Below are 20,916 nucleotides of genomic sequence, written 5' to 3' on the forward strand. Positions count from 1 at the left end.
AGAACAAGTTTACCAGTTGCTTTATTTTTCTTTTTGTCTTTACAATATTACAGAAATATTTACACATTAAAAATATATTTTGATAAATGGCACAATCGGTATCACGCGGCAAGCAAAAAAGATGAGATATACACACTGCCATTTAAATTGCCAGAAACACTGGGCCATCAAAGTATAAATGAACAGCTGTTACCAGAGCCAGAAGACAAAGTATACATACACACGGAGCCAGAAGATGGAACAAGAAATTATACACAATAAGACTGACTTAAGAAAAAACATATTGAAACAGCCAGAAGTTCTTACAATAATGGTATACAGACACAGCCATTGAGAGAGCATGTCATGATCGTAAAGAAATGATAAAACAACAAAGCATGTTTAAACATTTTTTATACATTTAGATAAACCGTAAAACAAAACTTGAAAAATAAAATAATACTAATGGTTGGAATTAAATAATGTCCAACTCTATTCCAACAGAATCTACTGACAAATGGTCAAATGTTAACACAATACATCTGATCAGTGACCAAATGCAATTATTTATTTTTAATTTGAGTGTAGTGTTAAAGAAAATTGAATGCACATTTTACTACAAACTGCAAGATGTCAAAATTATTAACTGGTAATTTGTGTTTGAATATTTCATCGAGGCATAGACTTCCACAGATTAGTTTCCAGATGCTCAAGTGCACAACTTATAATAAATATCTGAATTTTAAAACAATGAATGAAGCCATACAAAAGTGTACAATCAAATTTGCATTGAGGGCTCAAAACAAAAAGTGATTTCAATTAAATGGTAAGTCAACTATTCTGTGGAGGGATGGGGGGAAGAAAGAACAATGACTTTCTAAGTGCTTACAACAATGAAATGATTTGGGCAGATTCTATATTTAGACTATGCTAATTTGGTATTGGTGCCAGGTTTGAGATTAAAAAATAAATAAATATATATAAAATCTATCACTATGAACAAAAGGCAACAATAAAAACAATGAATTGTGAAAAAGCTTGAACATTCAAGTACATGTCCATTGAAGCGTCACATTTCTATCTCTTATAAAATACTGATAAGATTGCTGTATTAAACCGGCTGTTCTAGCTGTTTTCCATTTCAACATTTTGGTCAGTCTATGGAACAACAAAGAAAAAGAAACTGTATTAAACCGGCTGTTCTAGCTGTTTTCCATTTCAACATTTTGGTCAGTCTATGGAACAACAAAGAAAAAGAAACTGCTTGAACCAACTGGATAATGCAGAAATAAAAATGTTCAAGTGTCTGTGAGACAGGACAAAAATATGTTCTAAGCTAAAAATGAGGCCAACAATTTTGGAAACATGCTTAAATTAAAAGTTAATTATCAAGGAACAACAAAAAAATATACACAACAGGCTGAAATGGTTCTTAAAACAATTCTTTGAGGAATGAATTAACATTGACACTTTCTGGACAACTACTTTCATTTGTCTTTGCCCTTTTTGTATCTTTTTAGCTGCTCAATAGTTATTTCAATAAGAGAAGTATCTGCACATGGTAACAGGCATTTTAAATAACAACATTGACACTTGTATCTTTCTCTACTATAAGTCAGAAGTTCTACCATTCTAGACAATAACTAGACCTATCTTAACCAGGTGAGGTGGAGATGAAGGGAATTTGAAATGATGATTTGTACTCTCCAAGCAGACATAAAATTATTAGTACTTTGGTAAGCTCATGTACTCTGGTCTGCATTGCATTTATGGACATTTATAGGGGAGGAGTATCTGTCAGGGTTTTTTCTGCTGCCTCTTATGCTTTCGATTTCTTCTTATAGCCAGATTTCTAAGCTACTGAGCTGTACAGTCTTGTGCATTCAGTTCTCTGCATGTTTTTCAACATGGGACTTTTCTGTCATGTGCTTGTAAAACAATTCATCCCAAACAGATCTTTGACTTAAACATTTGAACTTAAAACCTATGATGGCAGGCTTTCTAGACACTTTGGTAACCACATTAAGAAGGATCTGGTGTGAATGTACACTTTGGTTTCTTATAGTTATAATGTTTTTTGTTTGGTGTAATGCACAAGTTGTAAGACAAATTTCCTTACGGATAATAAAGATTATTATTATTATTATTATTTCTTATATAAAATAACTTCAAGTGCTGCAAACTTTTAAAGTGTACACTAAAACCTGTCCATGTCGGTTTTAGAATGGGGAAAAAAAAGTTCCCAATATTAAACAGTAATGAAATAACGTTTGATTCTATTTAGTTTTATCTATTCAGCACTGGGATCCTCATAGATAGCATTTCGATTGACTTTCTATGGTCTAAGCAGATTAAGCTTACAGACTCTTAAACAATAAAGTTGAAATTAAATAGAACTGAAAATTCCCTAAACTGCGAGATGGGTTACGAGCAAATGACTGTTTAATAAATCTAATTCCCCAGAAAGAATAAAATGAGATAATTCTGATGTGCAGCCAACTATTTCCTGTTCGTCATGTCTAAGATATTGATAAACTTAGATAGTTTATAGCAGGGGTTCTCAAACAGTGGTCTGCAGAAAGATGAAAATTGAATACAATTAAAATAACTTCCTCTCTAAAAGACATTTCATCTGATAAGATAAGACATGTGACAACCTTAACCAAAGACTTGAACACTTGGATATTTGTGACTAGGCAATGAACCCTTGGACAAATTCAGATCCTAATCACAGATAAGTCCATACTAATACAGGAGTAGCTTATTGAAATATTCACAACTGATGAAAATTAACCAATATTTGAACAAAGGATATCAAAAATTCTGGTTAGAAAAAGCAGATTCCAATATTAGATCCTTCATTAGGAGTCATTGTACAGAAGTTGTTGACTTCTTATTTGGTACAGCGTGGATTCATGGCTGCAATGAACCTCATCACAAATATAAGAAACCAACTAGAAATTTGTGATCGTTGAGATTTGCAGCTCCTACTTACAAACATTGACCTGGACATAAATACACTCATAAAATCTTATCAATTTCATCCAAGTGATGAATTAAAAACAAAATTACTTTTAAAAAAAGTTATAATCTCAATTGACAGCCCTTAAAAATTTTTTATTTTTCGCTTTTGTAACTTGAATAGCCTTACTAAGCATTTATGTAGCTTTTTCACTTAAGGGTCTGTGGGCATGTTTTGACTATATAAAGGAGTCCCCAGGTCAAAAAAAGTTTGAGTCTATCTATCTACAAATCTTTCAGTGTTTGGGGCAGTGACTTCCGAGATGCTGCCATTTTATGCATTGAACAAGGTGGGGAGGTGGACAAGGCACTAGGGAAATTGTTTTTTTCATGAAGGTAATGTGACAGAGATAATATGAGATATATAGTTCAGCTTCTTTTTATAAGTACTTTTAGATATACGATTCTTACAGACTGTTTTAGAGAACTGAGAAAAACTACAAACCTAATTTAAAAAATGTCAGTTTAAGAAAAAGTCATCAATCTTGTTGGACTTTAAAGAGCCACGACTCCAAAAAATAATGAGTACCGGTACATGTGTGGTTCACAAAGAGAGTTAAGAAGAATGCGTACAAAATAAATACAGAGCAATAGTGAGTCAACCTTGAAGGTTTTTGTCACACATGTAAAGATGAATGTTTGGTACATATATACAAGCTGTAAGTAAACCAGGAAAGTGCTGACAGTACTTAAAAATGTGATCAAGACAGACAAAACATGGTCTGTAGTAAACAGTTGTTAGTTGTAGACAGAACCTAAAGCATCAAATTAGTTTTTAGAACACATATTTGTAATTAGAAAGCTAAAAAAAATTGAATCATAGGTACATTGCAATCACAGACAAAATAACATTAAAAAAATTTTTAACATGGAACTACAAGTAGCAAGAGTACAAGATGCCTTCTTTTGTTTCAACATTTTACTCTTTACAAAAGACCATCTAGCTGAATAAATGCAAAACAGTTTCTTAAACTCTAAACTATCAACAGTACAAAACAAAAGCTTCTATCTAGTGTAGAACCAGAGCATTTCAACATTGAAGCATTTACTAATGGATAATATACAACCGACTTCCATTTCAAGCATTAAAAAGATGGTAATCTTTCAGGACACTTTTATTAACAGGAAAAAAAAAAAAGATTTGTTAGATCTTTCTCTTATATTGATAACAAGAAAAATAAATTTTATAAATAACATTTGTATGAGTGTATGGTCAACTAATAATGAAACAACAGCATATCAACATAATTGACAAAAAAGATTTTTAAAACAACAATCAACATTTTTTGGCTTCCAGCTGTGTATTTGTAAGTCAATCCATGCAGCGTCTGGACTCTTTTATCCGCTCCTGCGGTTTAGTAAGCAGCCAAGCAAGGTCCAGGTATTGATCAGGCCACCTGTACACAGGCCGGTTGGCAGTCATCCAGGTTGGCAGGCCAGTGGGCTGCATGCCTCCAAACATCAGTGGTACAATCTGAACCTGCCTGGCTGCACCATTACCGTTGCTTTTCAAATGTTCGTTTTCCATCAGGCTAAAAATTTCTTTGGTGTGAAGTTTGCGTTCACTGACTTGAGGCAGATTTTTGTTTCTCCTGCTGCCAGCATCTCCAATGTCTTGTATGTATTTTGGGGATACACAGACCAAGATGAAATCAGCCTGAAAAAGTTCAAAGCCACAAGTTATTCATCCAAATGTTGGCATTGTATATTGGAAAGCCATTTAGCATTATTGGTACTACTTTTGTATAGTGTGTCTTCCAAGCTCATTTAGCATGCTAAAAGCTCTCTGGTCCAATAGAAATTGAGGGGGTGGGGGGGAGACAGATATCAGAAGATTTAAAAAAAAACAGCCCAACCTGAGTCAAATCCAAAATTAAACAATCCTAGTCCTAGTCAGGCTACAAACTCAAGCTAACATAGCCAAGAGGTTTATGCCACTCCATCCACACATCCCATTTTCAGCAGAAGATCCCATGTGTCATTAATGTACTAGAAGCTAGCACAATAGTTACCAACTTTAATTTCCACAAATGATGTACAGTACCCAACAGAGCTAGATATACTCAACAATATCCTAAATGCAAACCAAAACCCCTGCCGCTTGAAAGAAGTTGATAGTTAAACTTAGGATAGTTTAAAAATTCATATCCAAACAAAATAGCACAGCATTTGATTTTCTTTGACCCACTTTACCATTAGTGTTACAGGCACACATGTGACATCAGAAACTAAGCAATTGGTATAGAAAGTTGTCTTGAAACTAAAAAAAATAAGCCAAATGATAATAAATTTGAAAACAAATAAAACATTTGGCCAAAGTAAAAATTCCAAAGAAACCTATTGAAAAAAATAGCAGGTTGCTGATGGGTGAGCCAGTTCTGGACAACAGTAGACTACAAAGATATGTGCAAGTCAGATCAGTTTAAAGTTCAGTCTACTGAGTTAAATGTGTAATTTTTTTTTCTATAAAGGTTGACCAATTAAATAATTGTACATGGAACAACTAGTATTATTGTGTGGATTATATATTGTGTACCAGAATAAGTTAAGTAAAATTAGTAAATTACCCCTTTCAGACCTTGCAATCTATGTTTTTTTTACCAAGGTTAACGAGCAGGGTCTCATGTGGCCAGCACAATGACCAACCACCTTTACTTTCCCCAACTTAAGTCAGGTACCCATTAGAGTTGGTTGGACTTTGTGGCGTCCTTAAAATCCTGAAATAAAAATCCCAGTCTACACAAAGATTAAAACCTGGGACCTCTAGGTTCGAAAACCAAGTGCTTTACCACCAAGCCAACACGAACCCGTAACAGTATAAGATAATTTTTAAAATCCATGATATTATAGTACTGTCTCTTTTCAAAACTGCATCACATTTGAGTAGGGAAAAATAAAATCAGTCATTGCATCATCTCCCTTTAGTACATAACACTTCTAGGCATAGTAGCTCCCACCCCAACAAAACAGATAAAATGTCATTTCTTTCTGGCATTTAAGTTTTTTAAAAAGAATATTTAGCAATTGCACTATTGGCCAGATTATTGAGTTGGAACAAAACAAGCAGAAAAAAAAATATAATTAAAAAAAAAAAAAGGATGCAAAAAGCAATAGAAAATGTTGCCTAGTCTAGTCTAATTCTGTATACAAGAATACAAATATAGTGAGTAAAAAAGAGGAACAGGCAAGATACAGAGCAGAGTCAACTGAAATTGAATTCAACTTCCTAAGAAACTGAAAGTTTTCAGAAGTTTTATTTGTAATGAATGAGGACTTAAATAAAACAGTTTAAAACTGGGCGTCCCCTCTTGTTGTACACTGTTAATATTTTCATGATAACATCACCATTGCAGACCCTAATTAACCATTTTATTTTTGTTGAGCTATTCCTTGATGACTGCAAAAATTATCTACTAAAACTTGCATCTCAAATATCAGTTGTTTTTTTTTATTATTGTAATTTTATTCATTTTCAATCCATGGGAGACAACTCACTTTTCTTTTCTAAATATAATTAATGATTAAGTGATTTGTAAGTGTCCCAATCTTATTCAGGTTGGTTAGATGACTTTATAATTAAAAAATGCTCCGCGTAATCAGTCTAACCTTATATGAAAACTAAGGTAAATCAAATTATTTTAAAGTTTTGTCCCAATCAAGCCTGATGTTAATGACATTTTTTTTTTTCAAAAAATTTCAGGTAAATGAGGTTTTGGTTAAAAGAAACATGGATTATGTACCAAAATTAAAACAAATGATACAGACCATTTCAAGCATTTATAGACATTAGAATAGTATATTCCAATTTTGCCCTACAATGTGTGATACCTTTAAACTTATTGAATGGAAGACTGTATGCGAGACTTTATTAATTCATGACGCTGAACAACAGTAACAAAGCTTTAGACATCCATTTAAATAATGCAATTTACATTACAATTAGTTGAAAGCCATCTTTTGTTTACTGCCAAGAGATATGCATTTACAAAATGTTTAAGTTGAGTGTTAAAGAACTTTTGACTTTGCCCTAGAACAAAATAAATCCTCTTGCAAGTTGAACTTAATGAGGTTCGACTGTATTGTAAAAAGCTATTTTCAGACAGTTTAGAATGTTGCCAATGAAATGACTGGGATAACTGAATGCTCTCACCCATAGCAGACGTTTGTCAATCTGTGAACAAACAATAATGGTTTTGAAATGTTTTCTAACAATGTGATCAAAGGTGGAAAATAATTTCAGTTTTTTTTTCAAATTCAACTGATGAAAGATGCAACAGTTCAGGGTTGATACTGACATTAGTTTTCATGTTCCCTAGTGCAACAATTTGTTAATACAGAATTATTTTTTTTTTCCTCTGAAAAAAGTGAAAGGATGTCAAGTAGAATAAATAAATGATTATAATTGTGAATATATTTTTAATGTTTTTAAAGTTTTTTGTTAACTGTTTTTTTTCCATAACATTTTATATCTATTGATTTGAGACAGAACTGTTTGACTATTGTTTGTTTGTTTGTTTTACATGTATCAGATGTTCCTTCAGAGTTGAAGATAGTTTACTTCCTAGTCCAAACCTCCCACAGGACGTCGGGGGATGGGAGCGGGCAGGGTTTGAACCCTCAACTGTCGATAAATCTGAACGACAGTCCAGCGCACAAACCGCACGACCAGGCAGCCATCCGAGGAGACCTAGGTATACCTGTCTGAGGTGATCCCAGTATAAGTATCTGAGGAAACCTAAGTATAAGTATTTGAGAAGATCCACGTATAAGTATCTGAGAAGTACTTGAGGGTTTTCATAGCCCTTCTAAAACCTGCAATCTTTCTTCAACTTTAGGACTCAATGACAAGGTCTAACTTATCTCCTTTTTTTTTTCTACAGATAATTTATGCCATGTTTATACCCAAACTAGAATCTTAAATGTAGAACCAGTTAACTGATATCTCAATTACATGAAATCAGAAACTCTAATGGTTAGGTGTCTAATGCATCTTGACCCAACATACTAACTATTTTCTTAACCAACGACTGACAAAATCTCATTCTATTGTTTCAGTCAACAACTGTCAAACTTGTAATCACTAATCTATTATGCACATACCTCTGACATTTTCTTAGAGCACCATTCAATGATGTTTCCAACAGAGTTATCCTCCTTGCTTTCTTTCACATCCACATAGCATGCAAATCCATTGGTCTGAAGGAACTTGCAAAGGGAGAGCACCTGTTTCCCATGAATTTCATTATCAAAACTGTAAGTCACAAACACTTTAGTGTTTCTAAAAGCTGCACAGAAAAAAAAACTATTTATTGTTAACAAAAAAAATTTGGACATTATTTGGTACTAGTTTTGGTCTACATTACAAATTTCATGAAATTACAAAAAAATAAAAAAAATTTGACAAAATAAAAACAATACATCAGTAATGGAACACTACATTCCCAAAAACATTAATAGCTTTTAGTTTTTTCTATAATTGCAAGACGATGTTTAGGACAAAATTATGTTTCAGGACATTGAGGACATTTGTTAGGTTATAGCGAATAATATTGATCAAACAAAAGTAACTAAACACAATGTTCGCTTTCAAAAATGGGAATATCCCAATCAATGAAAAAACATTGCTTGATAAATGCAGATAAATTATGAGACATTTCCCATAACTTTAGAAAACTTCAGATATGCACACATGAAGTACAAATGTCAAACATTGACACTTTTAGGGCACCAACAAGCACTACTGTTAGACAAAGCTGGTTTGGCTCCACAAAGATGGGCTAAAGCAGACCAAAAAGATTTTTTTTGGCCAGTTTTTTCAAAGCTTTATTTAGGATTTCCTTTTCAAGATGTCCGAGGGTCACATTTTGTCGCAAAATTCTATACTGGCAGGGTTCAACACAAATCGCACAACCAGGCATAGTTGTATAGATAGTGACTGTATAACTTAAAAAAAATACAAGAAAAATCATCCCCTAGTGAAAATTACTTTTTAAATAATTTAAAAAAGGGAAATAAGTTTAACTCAGTTGAGCCAAAGTTCAACAAGCTCTTTGTATTCATAACATGTTACACAAAGCAGAGAAGGCCTAAGTTACACTTCTTTTTTTACCCACTGCCAGTAATGTTACAAATAATAGGTATTCTGGGTTGATGAATGTTGGGTTGATAAAGCATGTACAAACAAACCCTAACCCAAAACGGGTCGATTTAACTCTTTCTTTCCTAATTGACGATACCATCATTTATAAACTTTTATAAAAAGAGCATGCATTTCCCTTTTATTCTATACCAAATAAAACAATGTCTGATAACAACCATAAAGGTTATTGAAGCTTAATCATAACAGGGGAATGAAATGGTAATGAGCAAAAAGAAGAATTCCTCAAAACATGGAAAAATAATTACGGAGAGAAAGAGTTAAACAGTTTTAGTTTGAGATTTTTAAAAATATATAATTTAAAAATTAAAAAAAAAATATTTTGTTAGTTAAATTGTGCATGAATGCTGAATTTAAAAACAAGTCAACAACACAAGATCCATCAAACCTTTTCGATACTCAGCAGGTTTCATATCTTGTGGCATTGAGGTTGATTTTTTGGAAATGGTAAGCTGAGACAAGTCCTCGACTGGAGTCTTAGTCTTGATCCGAAAAGGAAATGTAGAGGATGGGTGCGACTTCCCTGAAGACGAGCCACTGCTGCTGGATGACGAGAAAGAAGCAAGTGTGTCAAAGGGTTCCTTATCATTCCTCTTCTTTCTCTCTGTCTCCATCTGTCATTTCAAATTAGTGATAGATAATTCCTGTTAGTGTTTATCATAATTAAAATGGCTGCCAGGACATGAATACAAGATAATAAAGGTTAATAAATATTTTGTCCTATATGAGATCATTAACTAACTACTACATATCAACCATTTAATTAACCTTTAATTTGAATCAAGAAAAGTTGTATTTCTTGAGCAATTAACAGCATATTAGAAGCTTCAATATCATCTAAGAAATCCCCAAACTATACATCTAAACCTGGCAGTGAGGTTACAGTATCACACACTGTGACAAAGTAATGAAGCTAGCCTATGACTATCTTTGGTCAAATGTTAAAACCAAATTACCAACAGATATATAATATATAATATATATATATATATATATATATATATATATATATATATATATATATATATATATATATATATATAAATCTAACATAATATTTTAAGATATTTACACTTCGATCCAGTGCATGATTGTATTCTGCTGCAGGTCTGTAATTCTCATGACTGTCCACCATGGATTTTAAGCAAGCAAGGCTCTGACCACCACCAGCATTGGCAGCTTGCCCTGGACACATGCCAAAAGTCTGGCCATTAACATAATTCACACTGGTGTTCAGCTGTCTTCCCCGGCTAAGATTCATTGAGTTTGGTGGTCCAGCTTGAGGCATCTGTTGCATCTTGACTTCAGCACTTTTTTGTCCTGGCCCAGGAAACCTGAAGTTCATGTTACTAGGGCTAAAAGGGCCATTCCGATCACTGATGTTCTGGTAAAGCCTACTCTCATCTCCTACACATCCCTGTGCCTCATTACACTCGTCAGAATGTTGCCTTGCCATTTTAGTCTGAGAGTCCATCATGTCTTGACTGTTATAGTTGCCGCTGATGTTACTATTGTCAAAGGGACTTATATTGTTGTGTAAAGCTCCTGTCAATGGAAACAAACAAACTGTATAACTTTAGGCAACATTATCAAGATGGTAGGTATAACTTTAGGCAACATCATCAAGATAGTAGATATAAGTTTAGGCAACATTATCAAGATGGTAGGTATAACTTTAGGCAACATCATCAAGATATTAGCTACAACTTTATGAAGTTATATTAGTCCAAATCATACTGAAGATTGACCCTTAACTATGCTTTTATAACATACAAAATTAAGAAGAAAAACTTGTGTCTTATAAATATGTAAAAAAGTGACATGAAGTCACAGTGACTTGTACAATTCTATGTGTGGGGGAAGTCACAGGGAAGTATGTATGCACCATGCTACTGATGTGAAGAATGACAGAAATTTTTCCAAACTTTTTGTTATAAAAGCAAATAAATGTATTTCTATACCAGTAAAAAAAAAAAAAGAAATGGATATCAAAGCACAAAAAAGTTATTTAAAAAAAGAAGACATTGCTGCAACGGATGTTAGCTATCCTTTGGAACTAAATGGAAGAAGGAAGGTTCTCAAATTGAGAGACCTGAACCCAGGACCTTTAGACTTGTAACCAAGAACAAGAAAATAAAAAGTAAAGTACCCCCCTTTCAGACCTTGCAATCTACGGGGAAGATAATGTAAAGGTCATCTGTTTCATTGGTCAATGGTTAGCAAGCAAGGTGTCATGTGGCTAGCATAATGACCAACTACCTTTACTTCCCTAACTAAAGTCAAGTGCCCATTAGAGTTGGTCTGACTCAGGGGCATCCTTAAAATCCTGAAATTAAAAATCCCAGTCTTCATCAAGACTCAAACCTGGGACCTCATGGTTTTGAAGCCAGCGCTTAACCATTCAGCCATCACGCCCCCTAAGATCTACCATAACAAATCTCATATTTAGAATTAAAAGAATTAAGATGATAGACCATTGTGAAATGAAGGTTTGGGAAAGAAAACTGATTTATGAAATTAAGTTTTATTATCACTGGTCACTCTTAGTTACTACTTAAGATCAAAACAAACTTACCAGAAACGGACCCATGCTGGGGACGACTGTGCTGTGCCGTAAGGTGACGATATTTATCTGTTGGCGATTGTTGAGGGGAGGGGAGAGAAGCGAAGGCTCTTTGGCTGGGGACAATAAAAGTATTATCCACATTAATACATTCAAAATTGTATTCACTTTTTGAAGATTTTAGTATCCAGAGCATGAATCAATTTTTTGTGTTACTGATTTAAAAAAAAAAAAAATAGCCATCTTGACTTACTTCTGGTGAAAGAATGCAGGTAGGTGAGGCATTGGATGGTAACTCTGGGCAGAACAATAGCATGTACACTGCGAAGGGCTCATTGGCATACTGCTTTGATGTAGAGGGCAGTGCAAAGGTGCTGTCCATGAATAAGGTCCTTCGGTCATTCCACTTTGACCATCATATCTCTTCTCTGTAGCCATTCTGTAAATGTCTGTATTAGCAAAGAGACATTCAAAATGAATTTCACTTGCCATGCTACTGATGAATTTAACCTGAGATAGTTAAACATCCACGTTTATTTTACTATTGCAAAATTCTGAAAAGCCTTAAAAGATTTTGTAGTCAACTCTCTAACACTATTATATATTATTTTTCCTCATATAAAAAATTATAAATTCCCGTCTTATAATTCCCAAGTATAATACAATTTCTAGCAAATCATGTATTCTTCTGTTCAAATTAATTTAAAAACAAGAAAAACTTTAAAAATTACTTAAAAAAAAAACAAAGTTTATATTACTTAGCGTTCCTGCATCAATTAATTTGGATCAGCCATGTAATTAAATTTGTAATAGATCTAGACTAACAAAAAAAAAAAAAAAAAGCATCTATACAATTTTTTTAAAAGGGGGAACGACCTCATGTCTCAAGATCACACTGCTAGAATCAGAGCAATATAGATCTACCTGCATAAGCTTCATCTATGATTTCCAAGCAATCCTCTCTCTCCATTTCTTCCAGGCAATTGTAAACGGCATTCAAAGTGGCGTTTGGCTTTTGTCCATATAATTTGAATAGAAAGCTTGTGTTCGGTTCTTTTGCAGACTCAATAAACTGACAGAATAAACAACACAAAAAAGTCACTGTTATCATTACCTCCACTGACAATTTGCAGAGCATTGTCTGGGGTTTATAACACTGAAACTTGTAAGTAATGGCAAGTGCTGGCAAGTCATAAAAGATACAAAAAAAGTTACAAGAAAGGCAACAGAATATAAAATGTGAAAAAGTAAAAAAGTGAAGTTCCCCTTTCAGACCTTGTGGTCTTATAGGGCAGATGATGAAAAGGTCATATGTTTCTGGGGTCTAGAGTTAACATAACTTGTGTGATATCAATCAATCCATTCAATCCTAAAATATTTATGTCATTGACAAGCAGAACAGAACAGATTTCTCCAATATTAAGTGTTGTGCTTGACTGCACATTAGGCCAGCAGGGCAGATTTTGAACAAAGTATAATGGTTTTCACCCAAAAAAAACCCAACAACATTGAATTTTAGAGATTTTGCTGCCCATATGGTCAGCAGTAGTGGCACGGTGGATGAGTGGTAAAGCACTTGGTTTCCAAATTGGGCGTCTCCGGTACAAATCTTGATAAAATACCAGATATTAGTTGTGAAAAGTAAAGGTGGTTGGTCATTGTGTTGGCCACATGACACCCTCGTTAATTGTTGGCCACAAAAACATAAGATTGCAAGATCTGAAAGGGGCTCTTTACTTTTCTTTTTTACTTTTTAAGGGCAAGCTTATTTGGTCAGTAGGGCAGGATTTCAACTAAACTATGTAGATAGGTTTTCCACCTAATGAATAAATGACCCTTAGTGGTCTTACTGCGCATCTGGTCAGCAAGGCAAGTTTTGAACAAAGTTAGGGTTTCCACCCAAGGAAATAGACGAACTTCAAAGCAACTTCTGTCTCACCTAAAGGACATTCGGAAATACAATTTAACCTGATTTAACTCTCAGTCGCTCACTAACTCAAGCTAAATGAAAAGAAAAAGTTCCCCTTTCAGACCTTGAGATCTATAGGGCAGATGATGTAAAGGTCATCTGTTTCTGTAGCCTACGGTACTGTGGGTCGAAGTTTCCAGGGATGGAGAACACCGCATCACATGTTCGTGATTCAAACTAGACTTTTTTTTTTCAAACCTCAACAATAAAGAACTAGATAACATTTGAAATATTTCTATTACAAGAACAATCAAGATCCAATATATATGTTTATCTAAGCATTATAAAAGTAAATATTTCAATGATAAAATTGAATAATTCTTAAATAAAAATTGATGAAGAGGTTAGTTATATTAAGCACATACAATTAAGCTTGAGTTAAAACAGAGCTAAATTCTATCAGAACCTACCATGATCTCACTCTGATTGTATCCTAGTTTTGAGGCCAGCATTCTCCAGTCTTTACCACTGATAGGCATCTCAGGGTTCAGTTTCACGACTAAATCCTGCCGCACACTGCTGGATACAAACTCCCACGCTATGATCACCTCCTTACGAAACTTTCTCCCATCCCTCTTCACCCCCGTCGATGTCCCCATCATGAATTAGGAGTTTGTCGTCTTCCTTATCCTCTTAAACAAATATGACCGGTGGCACTGATAGAAGGGAAAGCAAGGTAAGAGTTGACAGCTCACAGCTGATATAGCCAGTTGTTACAGAAGCTGAAAAGATTTAACTATAGCATGAAGTGAATATCAATGCTTCCATAATGGTTTGAATCTGCAATGTTTCATGATTTGTCAGTCAGTCAATCCCTGTCAGTGTCTGTCTATACTAGTGATCCACCTGAAAACTAAATTACAAGGTCCAGTTCAAAGCCTGAGGCTAATGTGTCAAACTCTGAGCTCCTTGAAGAAAAAAAAAAAGTGAGGAGGCACTGCATGCCCTCCTAGGATATAATTATTTGTTGACCTCAGGGTGTATATTTAGACTGTCTCTGCGTCCAATATGTATGATGAACCTGATGATAAATTAAAAACAAGAAAAACATTTGTAATAGATCTAAGAATTCTAGGCCAAACTCAATAAATCTATGCCATTAGACAAATACTTTTAAATTACCAATTGTTTTTTTTAGCACTATTTCATGCTTTCTCAATATTCAATAATACTACCACTTATCTGGACTAAGATACAAAACAAGAGACAAAATAATTAATTACCAATAATTAATTAACTAAACTAATTGATTAATTTTTAAAATTCATTTTTATTGTGTTGTCAAGTGTGCAAAATTGCAGCTTGATCAAGGATCTAGGAATCTAGATAAATTTCCTTTTCGGAATTTACGACTTACTTAGGACTTAGGACAATAAATGAATAAAGATTATTATTATTCTATAGTCTATAGTTCTATAGATTAGATAGAGATCTAGTAATAAAAAGTAATAAATCTAGATGATGATCTATACTAGATCTATTTATATTAGTCATTTTTACTGTAGACCAGTTATTATACTAGATCTATTTATATTAGTCATTTTTACTGTAGACCAGTGGCAGTGTAAGTGTTGAAGTTGAGTGTAGACCACTGTAGATCTCAACTCTAATAGTAGGTACTTTGATAAAAAATTCAACTTTAATGAATCTAAATGAAACTAGTATAGTTAGATAGATCTTTTTGAATGGAGTTCATTGATACCTCATTTATGCTTCTAGGTTAATTAGAACATAAGTTATGACCATTTTAGTGTCGAAGAATTAGCCTATTAAAATACCAAAAAAATTGTGACCGAAAGGAGGAGCTTATACATTTAAACTGCTATAACTTTTTAACGTTTAAAGATAATGCAATGAAATTTTCCATAGAAATGCGCAATTATGTTCTGATAATTATGACAATTTTAAATCTGGGATATCTATTAACACTTTTTTGTGTTAAGCCCTTGATGTAGGGGTAGGTGTTGAAAAACGACAGAAACAGAATACATATTCACACATAAATGGTCATAACTTTTAAACCAATAGAGATAATTGAATGAAATTTTCAACAGAAATGCATGTTTATGTGTTATTTATTTCTTCTTTATAATTCTGAGATAGAAGTTGAAACTTTTTTTTTAATTTCTTAAATGTGGGTCGACATTTCGAAAACGACAAAAAAAAAAACAAATGTTGACATTAAATGGTTATAATTTTTTAACCAATAGAGATATGCAAATGAAATTTTCAACAGAAATGCATGAATATGTTTTATTTATTTATTCTATTTTAACACTGAGATAAGAATTTTTTTGAAAATTTGATTTTTGATAAATGTGGAATGACAAGTTTGAATTTTTTTCGACAAAATAGTAATAGTCTCTAACCTCACCTAGACTACCCGTAACCCTACGACTAGTACGACCTAATCATTTAAATATTTTAAATCATCTACATCTTCCTAAAATAAGAATCTAGATCTAGAGTAAGTAATAATCTTAGTATCTAAAAATAATGGTAATGTCTTTGATTATGAAGATCAAGGATAAGAGCATAGAACTAGTCAGTCACTCAGTGTTAAATTTACCTATCCGATCCGCCATATTGCGGATACAGAGTTGTCTTATCAACATTACACTGACCTGAAAAAGAAAAACTGTTGGTCGATTAGGAACAGAACAATGTCCTATGTTTTACCCCCCACCCCCTTTTTTTTTCTTTTGGCTGCGCTATGGCAATTAAATGATGGTTTAGTATTAAAATCTCACCTAAAATAAACCCCAATCCCCCTGGCTGCGCCCATGATATATATATACATATATATATATATATATATATATATATATATATATATATATATATATGTATATGAATATCTATATCTCTATATCTCTATCTATATCTATATCTATATCTATATATATATATATATATATATATATATATATACAGGGCCGGTCTTAGGCCACTGCAACCTATGCGGCCGCAGTGGGCCCTGCACTTTCATAGGCCCCGCGCGATGCAAATTCTAGGTGTAATTTATTAAATTTAACCATTTTAACTTATTATTAAAGTCATAAAAATCTCCTGAAATTATTAAAATCTTCTGAAAACATGCAAATCTCCTTCAAACATGCAAAATTGTCATTTCAGGTTGTTATTCAATATGGAAAACGCCAATCCTATTCGCGATTAAAAAAAAAACAAAAAAACAAAAAACAAAAAAGGAAAAAGCTTTGTCAGCTTACATTTAATAAAAATGTAATAATAAGCCAAATTTTAACCAAAACAAGAAGTTCTAATTCTCAATTTACTTTAATTATCACTGGCATACAAATATAGATCTAAATCTATCTCAACCTCTTTAAAAAAAAAAGCGATATTTTGCTAGTCGATTGTAAATCTAAAAGGTAGATCTGAATGTTTATAGATTTTTGTTGTAAAACTACTATCTACTGTAAATGGCTCGTAAGGTTACTTTGATGGTGATTTTGTACTTAGTAAACTATAAATATAATGCAAAGATGAGTTTATTTTCTATCACAAAATCTTAATTTTCACTTATTATACTTATTACAATGCAAATAAGGCCCCGCGCAATCTGTTTCGCATAGGGCCCCGCAACCTGTAGGACCGAACCGGAATGTATATATATTTATATCTATATCTATATCTATATCTTATCTCTCTCTCTCTCTCTCTCTCTCTCTCTCTCTCTCTCTCTCTCTATATATATATATATATATATATATATATATATATATATATATATATATATATATAATGGGCGTAGCCGGGATTTTTACAAACATGGACTGTAATAATTTAATTGATTAAAAAAAACAACTAAAGATTTATATCAGTATACTTCAAACAACAAGTTAAAAGAAAATAAAAAAAAATATGATCTCGAAGAGATTTGAATTCGGTACCTTTGGCTCCATAAGCCAGCATTCAACGTTCAAACCACATTTCCGATATGAAGGAGTTTCAAAACGAGTTAATATAACAACACTTTCAATTATACTATCTTTTTGAAAAATAAATCTAAATCTTCTTTTTCCGCACTTCTTTACAATTATTTATTTAAAATACAGAACTTTAACTGAACCATTATAAATTATTTTAAAAAGTATAAGGGAAAGAAAAGAAAATTATGTGTGTGTTTGTGTTATGTTTTTATGCGGTCGACCTTTAAAATTGTTAGTCTAGTAATACTTTAAGAAATTAAAAATAGATGACCTCTTTTCCAACAGTTATGTACCTTTGAAAGTTGACCTTTCCGTATATTATTTTCGTAATAGAGTGACATAAAGAACTCTGTGGACTTTTTGTAAACAAAAGTTTGCATTTTTTATAATAAAAATTTATTTTTAATACTTTACAAATTAAATAGGCATAACAATTAGAAACATATTTTAAAATTCTATATTATACAAATTCTAAAAAATCATTTTTATTCTATTATTTAATAAACCTACAATTAAATATGTGTAAAAATTGTACGTTTCTACTAGTAACCAAAATAACGTTTTATACCCTCTTTATATAAGTTGAAGAGCCTAACCGTTGCTTTCAAGGTACTAAATGTAGAAGAATTCCCTTATCCACACTTTTGTCAGTAACCATTGTATAAAGAGTCTCTGTATTGAGAATCAAGCACGACCACATGATATCTAAACAAACAATTCTTTGTATAAAATTTGTACTTTTTAACAATTATGTTCATAGTGGCTTCTTTACAAATATTGCAAAAATACCACCACTATCCGTATTGTGCATACCTGTGCAGTCTACATACAAATATATTATTTCTTACTACCTTGCAGACGTTTACTTTCTATACAAACATTGTTTATCTTTTGTTGTTCTTATACTGAGCATCAACATAACCTCATATCTCAACAAGCTTTTGCATCAAATTTTTACTAAATTAGTATTTAGTTTTCTTTTTTTTTTTACACATGTCAAAAATGTTACTAATTTTAAAAAAAATTTTCCATCACCATTGTCAATATTGCGCATGCTTGTGCAGTCTACAGAGAAATAATATACTAATGAGGGGAAGATGAAAAATACAAATAGGGGAAAAAAGGGGTAAAAAAAAAAAAAAAGGATATATATATATATACATATATATAGATACATATAAAATAACTTTTAGTACGACTGTATTTGGCAGCTAAGACCAAAAAAAAAAAAAAAAAAGAAAAGCCACAGAGACATTGTCTCTGAACAGAAACTCTCGATATACTGACTCTAGCAGACAGGATTTCCACCTTGATGATAAGGAAGTAGTTTTTTAAATCTCAAGGGAGGAGATCAAAAAATGTCATATGAAGGGAGACAACAAAAGAAACAATATAAATGTTTAAATGCCTATGTTCGCATAAGTGTGTACACACATAGATGTGTATGCACGTTTAATAAAAGTTAATATAAAGAACTGGGGTAATGTAGCAAAGAACAAGGGAAACACCCATAAGCAATGTAGACAAAGTGCAAAAAAATGTGACTACGGTGTTAAAAATGTTTTAATATCATTTAAGTTTCTACTTTCACTTGGCCCCTGTGACAAAAAACAATAAAAAAGTCACATAGAAATTGTCTCAAAACAGAAACTCCCGATATAATTACTCTAGCAGACAGGAATTCAACCTTGAAGATAAGGAAGTAGTTTTCCAAATCTCAAGGGAGGAAATAAAAAATTGTCATATGAAGGGAGACAACAAAATAAACAATATAAATGTTTAAGAGCCTGTGTTCGCTAAAGTGTGTACAAACATAGATCTGTATGCACATTTGATAGAAGTTAATATAAAGAACTGATGTAATGTAACAAAGCACAAGGGAAACAACCATAAGCAATGTAGACAAAGTGGAAAAAAATGTGACTACGATGTTTAAAATGTTTTAATAATTTAATATCATTTAAGTTTCTACTTTTACTTTTTGATTGTTTCTATTTAATTACCTATTGTTGACATTCTCACCACATATACGTTGTACCTTAAATTTCAAAAATATTCATTATATGCTATTGGAAAAAAATAACGCCATATAAAAAGGAATTTAAAACGTTAAAATATTGTGACAACCTAAATGTAACTATTTGCATTACCATGTTTGCAATCATTGAATTTTATAATGTAACTCTTTAATTTGTACGCTTACTAATAAAATATGCATCTTTCTGTTAATAAAAAAAAAAGTTCCAAACCTAAGGTCTTGATTTGAAATCATGGTGAAGACTGAGATTTTGAATTTCGCTATTTTAATTCGATATACTAAGTCCACCCAACCCAAAAAGGTTGACTAATTTGGAAAAAAAAAGCTATCAGTTGTATTTTGCCGGCTAAAGATACATTTGATTAGAACATTTTCTACCCTATAGATCGAAAAATCTGAAAATGGAGCCTTACTACTTTTTTTTATAGCCCAACAAATCTATTCTTATGTACTTCCGGGTGACTTTAGAAGGACCACTATTCTTAACATTATACAAACATGGACTGTAATTAATTAATTGATTTAAACAAAACTGAATATTTTTATGAGTTTACTTCAAACAACATGTTAAAGAAAATAGAAAAAAAAATGCTCTCCTAGAGATTTGAACTCGGTACCTTTGGCTCCAAAAGCCAGCATTCAACGTTCAAACCACACTTCCGATATGAATGTGTTTCAAAACGAGTTAATATAACAACACTTTCAATCACACTATCTTTTTGAAAAATAAATCTAAATCTTCTTTTTCTGCACTTCTTTACAATTATTTATTTAAAATACAGAACTTTAACTGAACCATTATAAATTATTTTAAAAAGTATAAGGGAAAGAAAAGAAAATTATGTGTGTGTTTGTGTTATGTTTTTATGCGGTCGACCTTTAAAATTGTTAGTCTAGTAATACTTTAAGAAATTAAAAATAGATGACCTCTTTTCCAACAGTTATGTACCTTTGAAAGTTGACCTTTCCGTATATTATTTTCGTAATAGAGTGACATAAAGAACTCTGTGGATGTTTTGTAAACAAAAGTTTGCATTTTTTATAATAAAAATTTATTTTTAATACTTTACAAATTAAATAGGCATAACAATTAGAAACATATTTTAAAATTCTATATTATACAAATTCTAAAAAATCATTTTTATTCTATTATTTAATAAACCTACAATTAAATATGTGTAAAAATTGTACGTTTCTACTAGTAACCAAAATAACGTTTTATACCCTCTTTATATA

General features: G+C 32.2%; 1 protein-coding gene across 3 annotated transcripts; it reads right to left on the reverse strand.

Moving 5' to 3' along the window:
* Positions 1 to 3: 3 nt before the first annotated feature.
* On the reverse strand, positions 4 to 16,307 carry LOC106052245 (uncharacterized). 3 transcript variants are annotated; one of them, XM_056043412.1, is made up of 10 exons: positions 16,259 to 16,307; positions 14,100 to 14,710; positions 12,645 to 12,792; positions 11,974 to 12,169; positions 11,733 to 11,836; positions 10,230 to 10,702; positions 9,546 to 9,771; positions 8,101 to 8,285; positions 7,151 to 7,171; positions 4 to 4,657 (listed from the first exon to the last, which is right to left on the reverse strand). In XM_056043412.1, the coding sequence occupies exons 2-10, from the start codon at positions 14,289 to 14,291 to the stop codon at positions 4,313 to 4,315; spliced, it is 1,890 nt and encodes a 629-aa protein (XP_055899387.1). In that variant the 5' UTR covers positions 14,292 to 14,710; positions 16,259 to 16,307; the 3' UTR covers positions 4 to 4,312. The 3 variants fall into 3 exon arrangements, with proteins under 3 accessions (XP_055899387.1, XP_055899386.1, XP_055899388.1); XM_056043411.1 differs by lacking the exon at positions 16,259 to 16,307 and adding an exon at positions 16,064 to 16,240; XM_056043413.1 differs by lacking the exons at positions 7,151 to 7,171; positions 16,259 to 16,307 and adding an exon at positions 16,064 to 16,239.
* Positions 16,308 to 20,916: the final 4,609 nt, after the last annotated feature.

Source organism: Biomphalaria glabrata, chromosome 10 (assembly GCF_947242115.1).
Source record: "Biomphalaria glabrata chromosome 10, xgBioGlab47.1, whole genome shotgun sequence".
In the NCBI taxonomy this organism is placed as follows: domain Eukaryota; kingdom Metazoa; phylum Mollusca; class Gastropoda; family Planorbidae; genus Biomphalaria; species Biomphalaria glabrata.